Raw genomic sequence first — 8,241 nt, forward strand, 5'->3', positions numbered from 1 at the left:
TTTGATTTCCATTTTTTCTGCCGAAGTGAAGTCTCTTGCATTTGTCCCTGTTGAACTTCATTTTGTTAGTTTCGGCCCATCTCTCTAGTCTGTCAAGATCGTTTTGAATTCTGCTCCTGTCTTCTGGAGTGTTAGCTATCCCTCCCAGTTTGGTGTCGTCTGCAAACTTGATGATCGTGCCTTCTAACCCTTCGTCTAAGTCGTTAATAAAGATGTTGAACAGAACCGGGCCCAGGACGGAGCCCTGCTTGTGGCACTCCACTTGTCACTTCTTTCCATGATGAAGACGACGCATTGGTGAGAATCACCCTTTGGGTTCGTTCGCTTAGCCAATTACAGATCCACCTCACCGTAGTTTTGTCTAGCCCACATTTTACTAGTTTCCTTGCCAGAAGGTCGTGGGGGACTTTGTCGAAGGCCTTACTGAAATCCAGGTAGGCTACATCCACGGCATTCCCTGTATCGACCCAACTCGTAACTCTATCGGAAAAAGAGATCAGATGAGTCTGGCATGACTTGTTTTTGGTAAATCCGTGTTGACTATTAGCGATGACCGCATTTGTTTCTAAGTGTTTGCAGACCACTTCCTTAATGATCTTTTCCAGAATCTTGCCTGGTATTGATGTGAGGCTGACCGGACGGTAATTGTTTGGGTCGTTCTTTTTTCCCTTCTTGAAGATAGGGACCACATTCGCCCTCCTCCAATCCAAATAAGATGGATATCCTGGATTTCGTATCACAAAATCCCAAGTCGAACACTTCCCAAGTGTCTAGGACTGTGTGATGTATTTTCGGATTATTATTATTATTATTACTATTATTATTGTATGACACAGCAAATAAGATGGATATCCTGGATTTCGTATCACAAAATCCCAAGTCGAACACTTCCCAAGTGTCTAGGACTGTGTGATGTATTTTCGGATGATTATTATTATTATTACTATTATTATTGTATGACACAGCAAATAAGATAGATATGCTGGATTTCGTATCACAAAATCCCAAGTCGAACACTTCCCAAGTGTCTAGGACTGTGTGATGTATTTTCGGATTATTATTATTATTATTATTATTATTACTATTATTATTGTATGACACAGCAAATAAGATAGATATGCTGGATTTCGTATCACAAAATCCCAAGTCGAACACTTCCCAAGTGTCTAGGACTGTGTGATGTATTTTCGGATGATGCGTGCAGAGCCCAGTCGGGTGGCCTTTTGCAGTTGGCAGATCGTGATTTTTGTCAATGTCTATTGTTTCCAAATGCCGGCTGAGATCTTTTGGCACGGCACCCAGTGTGCCCATCACCACCGGGACCACCTGCACTGGTTTCTGCCAGAGTCTTTGTAGTTCAATCTTGAGGTCCTGAGAGCGGCTGAGTTTTTCCTGTTGTTTTTCGTCAATGCGACTGTCACCTGGGATGGCAACATCAATGATCCAAACCTTTTTCTTTTCCACAACCGTGATGTCTGGTGTGTTGTGTTCCAGAACTTTGTCAGTCTGGATTCGGAAGTCCCACAGTATCTTTGCGTGTTCATTTTCCATGACCTTTGCAGGTTTGTGATCCCACCAGTTCTTTGCTGCTGGGAGGTGGTACTTGAGGCATAAGTTCCAATGAATCATTTGGGCCACAGAGTTGTGCCTCTGTTTGTAGTCTGTCTGTGCAATTTTCTTACATCAGCTGAGGATATGATCAATGGTTTCGTCGGTTTCCTTGCAGAGTCTGCACATTATTATTATTATTATTATTATTATTATTATTATTATTATTATTATTATTATTATTATCTACCACGTTTTTCTTCCAGGACTAGGACTCAAAGCAGCCATTATTATTATTATGATGATTGACACAACAACATTGTATGACACAGCAAACAAGATAGATATGCTGGATTTCGTATCACAAAATCACAAGTCGAACACCTCCCAAGTGTCTAGGACTGTGTGATGTATTATTATTATTATTATTATTATTATTATTATTATTATTATTATTATTATTATTATCTACCACGTTTTTCTTCCAGGACTAGGACTCAAAGCAGCCATTATTATTATTATTATGATTGACACAACAACATTGTATGACATAGCAAACAAGATAGATATGCTGGATTTCGTATCACAAAATCACAAGTCGAACACCTCCCAAGTGTCTAGGACTGTGTGATGTATTATTATTATTATTATTATTATTATTATTATTATTATTATTATTTTATTATGACACAGCAAACAAGATAGATATGCTGGATTTCGTATCACAAAATCACAAGTCGAATATTTCCCAAGTGTCTTGGACTGTGTGATGTATTATTATTATTATTATTATTATTATTATTATTATTATTATTATGACACAGCAAACAAGATAGATATGCTGGATTTCGTATCACAAAATCACAAGTCGAATATTTCCCAAGTGTCTAGGACTGTGTGATGTATTATTATTATTATTATTATTATTATTATTTTATTATGACACAGCAAACAAGATAGATATGCTGGATTTCGTATCACAAAATCACAAGTCGAACACCTCCCAAGTGTCTAGGACTGTGTGATGTATTATTATTATTATTATTATTATTATTATTATTATTATTATTATTATTTTATTATGACACAGCAAACAAGATAGATATGCTGGATTTCGTATCACAAAATCACAAGTCGAACACCTCCCAAGTGTCTAGGACTGTGTGATGTATTATTATTATTATTATTATTATTATTATTATTATTTTATTATGACACAGCAAACAAGATAGATATGCTGGATTTCGTATCACAAAATCACAAGTCGAACACCTCCCAAGTGTCTAGGACTGTGTGATGTATTATTATTATTATTATTATTATTATTATTATTATTATTATTATTATTATTATTATTTTATTATGACACAGCAAACAAGATAGATATGCTGGATTTCGTATCACAAAATCACAAGTCGAACACCTCCCAAGTGTCTAGGACTGTGTAATGTATTTTTGGATTATTATAATTATTATTGTATGACATAGTAAACAAGATAGATATGCTGGATTTCGTTTCACAAAACCACAAGTCGAACACCTCCCAAGTGTCTAGGACTGTGTGATGTATTTTCGTATTATTATTATTATTTGTACACAGGAAAGTGGGAACAACGAAGTCCTTTTCATGAGCCTGGACTTGGCCAGCCTGCGTTCGGTGCGAGCTTTTGCGGAGGCCTTCTTGCGATCGGAGCCCCGACTGGACATCCTCATTAACAACGCAGGTCAGAGCTTGGCCTGGAGGTGGGATTGACCCCAGATTTCCTAAGCCGACTGACCGGCCCATTGACAACCTTAGGTGGCCCTCTCAGGGATAACGCCTGGCTGATAGATAATACAGGGACATCAGCCATTGACTTATATCCTTGTGTGGTTATGATCTTAGAAGCAACTTCCTGAGATCTTAGAATCATAGAATCATAGAATAGTAGAGTTGGAAGAGACCTCATGGGCCATCCAGTCCAACCCCCCGCTAAGAAGCAGGAAACCGCATTCAAAGCACCCCCGACAGATGGCCGTCCAGCCTCTGCTTAAAAGCCTCCAAGGAAGGAGCCTCCACCACGGCCCCGGGGAGAGAGTTCCACTGCCAAACAGTGAGGAAGTTCTTCCTGATGTTCAGGTGGAATCTCCTTTCCTGTAGTTTGAAGCCCTTGTTCCCTTGTGTCCTAGTCTGCAGGGCAGCAGAAAACAAGCTCCCTCCCTCCTCCCTAGGACTTCCCTTCACGTATTTGTACATGGCCCTCATCATGTCTCCTCTCAGCCTTCTCTTCTGCAGGCTAAACATGCCCAGCTCTTTAAGCCGCTCCTCATAGGGCTTGTTCTCCAGACCCTTCATCATTTTAGTCGCCCTCCTCTGGACGCTTTCCAGCTTGTCAACATCTCCCTTCAACTGTGGTGCCCAAAATTGGACACAGTGTGATTCCAGGTGTGGTCTGACCAAGGCAGAATAGAATAAGGGGGAGCAGGACTTCCCTGGATCTAGACCAGGGGTCCTCAAACTTTTTAATCTGAGGGCCGGTCCACAATCCTTCAGACTGTTGAGGGGCCGGATTATCATTTGAAAAAAAAAAAAAACAAATTCCAATGCACACTGCACATGTCTTATTTGTAGTGTAAAAACAACAACAACAACAACAATGAAATACAATATTTAAAAATAAAAACAATTTTAACCCAACATACATTTATCAGGATTTCAATGGGAAGTGTGGTCCTGCTTCTGGCCAATGAGATAGTCAAGTTAGTTAGGATTGTTGTTGTTGTTGTTGTTGTTGTTGTTGTGTGACTTCAAGTCATTTCAGACTTTGGGCGAGCCTACGTCTAAAATGTATTTATTTATTATTTATTTACTGCATTTATTTACTACATTTGTATCACACCCTTCTGACCCCAAAGGGGACTCAGAGTGGCTTACAAATTATATGTACATACAATATATTATATTATTAGCATAGCACAATATTAGCATTATATATTACTATATTGAACTATACCACTGTACTGTAATATTATTAGTAATATTATATGTAATATAGAATATATAATTCATATTATTATATGGTATTATTATTAGTGTTATATTGTATTACATTATAATAATATTATCAATATTATATGTATATACAATATATTATATTATAAAACTGAGGGCGGGGGCCAGGTAAATGACCTCGGAGGGCCGCATCCGGCCCCCGGGCCTTAGTTTGGGGACCCCTGATCTAGACTGTAGTGGCCCCATTGTTGGACCTCAGACACCTCCTACACAAGTCTATAATCCTCCTCAAGGACTTCTCTCACTTCCAGTTGTCTTAATTGGAGTCAGATATTTGCAACTGTATAGCTTGACTCCGCTCCTGTCAATTGCTCTGCTGTGCTCAAGAAGCATCTGGTCTGCTAGGTTTAAGGCTTTCTCCTTTTTGGAATCTCCTAACAACACTCTCGGGGTCCGTTTTGCCCGCCAGGCGTTGGCTGCGAAGGCCAGACCGAGGACGGCTTCGGGGTGACGTTCCAGGTGAACCACTTGAGCCACTTCCTCCTGACCCACCTGCTCCTGGAGCGGCTCCAGCGCTGCTCCCCCAGCCGCATCGTGGTGGTGGCGTCCAACGCGCACCGGTCGGGGAAGATGGACTTCCGGAGCATCCCTCGCCCGGCGGAGGGCACCGCCCAAGCCTTCCAGGCCTATTGCAACAGCAAGCTGGCCAACATCTTGTTTGTCCGGGAGCTGGCCAACCAGCTGGAAGGGACCGGCGTGACCTGCTACGCCGTTCATCCAGGTTGGTAGGTGGGTTTAGGGAGGTTGTGAGGTATGGAGAAACCTCTGAGGATGCCTGCCATAGATGTGGGCAAAGTGTCAGGAGAGAATACTTCTGGAACATGGCCATACAGCCCGGAAAACATACAACAACCCAATAACAATAATAATGACTACTACAATTATGGTGACATTATGATTACTATAATAACAACTATAATTATTATGACCTGGAACTAATTTGGCACACAAATTCCCATGACCACCAAAAAATACTGGAGGGATTTATAGGTGTTGTAGTTCACCTACCTGGAGAGCGTGTTACCAGGTGAGTGTACAGCGGAATCAGCAGAGTCCAGTTAACACCATGTGCAAAAGACTCAGACCAGGCAGAGGAATTGAAAGAACAAAAGGAAACTTTACTTGCTGAGTTGAAGTCAAATAAACAGTTCAGCAATCATACAATGTCCTTGTAGTTGCATAGGATCAATAACCAATCAATCAGCATTCAACATACAGTAGAGTCTCACTTATCCAACACTCGCTTATCCAACGTTCTGGATTATCCAACACATTTTTGTAGTCAATGTTTTCAATACATGGTGATATTTTGGTGCTAAATCTATAAATACAGTAATTACTACATAGCATTACTGCATATTGAACTACGTTTTCTGTCAAATTTGTTGTATAACATGATATTTTGGTGCTTAATTTGTAAAATCATAACCTAATTTGATGTTTAATAGGCTTTTCCTTAATCTCTCCTTATCCAACGTTCTGGATTATCCAACACATTTTTGTAGTCAATGTTTTCAATACATGGTGATATTTTGGTGCTAAATCTGTAAATACAGTAATTACTACATAGCATTACTGCATATTGAACTACGTTTTCTGTCAAATTTGTTGTATAACATGATATTTTGGTGCTTAATTTGTAAAATCATAACCTAATTTGATGTTTAATAGGCTTTTCCTTAATCTCTCCTTATCCAACGTTCTGGATTATACAACACATTTTTGTAGTCAATGTTTTCAATACATGGTGATATTTTGGTGCTAAATCTGTAAATACAGTAATTACTACATAGCATTACTGCATATTGAACTACGTTTTCTGTCAAATTTGTTGTCTAACATGATATTTTGGTGCTTAATTTGTAAAATCATAACCTAATTTGATGTTTAATAGGCTTTTCCTTAATCTCTCCTTATTATCCAACATATTTGCTTGTCCAACGTTCTGCCGGCCCGTTTATGTTGGATAAGTGAGACTCTACTGTACCATGTATTCTCGAGTATAAGCTGACCCAAATATAAGCCGACCAGGACCGTTTTAAAACAGTCTTTAAAAAGGGCTGAAATACTAGGCTTATACTCGAGTATATACAATATATGTATACTAGCTGTGCCCGGCCACGCGTTGCTGTGGCAAAGTGGTGGTGGTATTGGTTAAAAGTTGTTGTGGAATTTTTATTTGACGTTATTTGTATTTTTTAAATTAATTGTATTGTAACTTATCTTTTTTATTTATTATATTTTATTATTTTGTTGTATTGTTTTTAGTTATTTTGTTATAGTATTTTATTGTATTAATTTTTTTAGTGTTTTTTATTATTTTTATTGTATTATTTGTATTTATTTTATTTTTTATTCTTTTATTAACACTGGGCTGAGTGGGTTGCTAGGAGACCAAGTGGGCAGAGCTTAGCTTTCTAAGTGGCAGCAATTTGTATAAAAACATTTATTTCTCTCCCTCTAATTAGGACTTTATTTTTCTTTGCTTTTTGTTGTATCAACCTAGAGGCGTGGATGATGGGTTGTGTTGTCAAATTTAGAGGTTGGGGGGCTTGTACTTTTGTTGTTTTGTGGGTTGCCGTGATGCCATCACTCTTTTATATATATAGATGTGGTATATGCATGCTTTGGATCGCACTGTTTGTAAGTCGGATGTTTGTAACTCGGGGACGGCATCCCAGACCTTTTTGTTGCCGCTTTCTTGTGTCCGCAGGGGTGGTGAACACGGAGCTCTTCCGCCATGCTCCCTCCTGGGCGAAGCCCTTCCTCTTCCTCGTCTCCCGGCTCTTCTTCCGAAGCCCTGCGGACGGGGCCCAGACGTCCGTCTTCTGCGCCACCGAGGAAGCCATCGAGAAGCTCAGCGGGCGCTATTTCGCCGACTGCCGTCTGCGGGAACCCCGTCTTCATGCACGCGACGACGCCATGGCCAAGAAGTTGTGGGAATTCAGCCTGGGCTTGTTGGGACTCACCTCGTGAACCTCCTTCCCAAGGATGGAGCTTTCTCAATCCGTCCGGAAGGAGACAAATACACATCTCTGGCGGAGTTCGAGAGAGAATTCCCACTGGATCCAAACATTTTGAACAGGGGGTCAGTTCACAATCCTTTGGACCATTGGAGGGCCAGACTATAGTTGGCCACCAAGCAATAATAATAATAACAATAACAATAATAATAATAATAATAATAATAATAATAATAATATCAGGACCTCAAGATCAAACTGCAAAGGCTCTGGTAGAAACCAGTGCAGGTGGTCCCGGTGGTGATGGGCACACTGGGTGCCGTGCCAAGAGATCTCAGCCGGCATTTGGAAACAAGACATTGACAAATTCATGATCTGCCACCTGCAAAAGGCCACCCTACTGGGATCTGCACGCATCATTCGAAAATACATCACACAGTCCTAGACATCTTGTTTGCTGTGTCATAATAAAATAATAATAATAATAATAATAATAATAATAATATCAGGACCTCAAGATCAAACTGCAAAGGCTCTGGTAGAAACCAGTGCAGGTGGTCCCGGTGGTGATTGGCACATTGGGTGCCGTGCCAAGAGATCTCAGCCGGCATTTGGAAACAAGACATTGACAAATTCACGATCTGCCACCTGCAAAAGGCCACCCTACTGGGATCTGCA

At 40.1% G+C, this 8,241-nt stretch overlaps 1 protein-coding gene across 1 annotated transcript in view; it reads left to right on the plus strand.

The window, feature by feature from the left end:
- Window positions 1-8,026, plus strand: part of dhrs13 (dehydrogenase/reductase 13) — a 17,527-nt gene extending 9,501 nt beyond the window's left edge. The window contains exons 3-5 of the mRNA XM_062959532.1: window positions 3,149-3,272; window positions 5,010-5,321; window positions 7,314-8,026. Coding sequence (XP_062815602.1) covers window positions 3,149-3,272; window positions 5,010-5,321; window positions 7,314-7,576 — 699 coding nt within the window. The 3' untranslated portion in view covers window positions 7,577-8,026. The remainder of the gene's footprint in view (window positions 1-3,148; window positions 3,273-5,009; window positions 5,322-7,313) is intronic.
- The last annotated feature ends 215 nt before the right edge of the window (window positions 8,027-8,241 follow it).

The sequence above is a fragment of the Anolis carolinensis genome, unplaced genomic scaffold, assembly GCF_035594765.1.
Source record: "Anolis carolinensis isolate JA03-04 unplaced genomic scaffold, rAnoCar3.1.pri scaffold_7, whole genome shotgun sequence".
NCBI classification, from domain to species: Eukaryota; Metazoa; Chordata; class Lepidosauria; order Squamata; family Dactyloidae; genus Anolis; species Anolis carolinensis.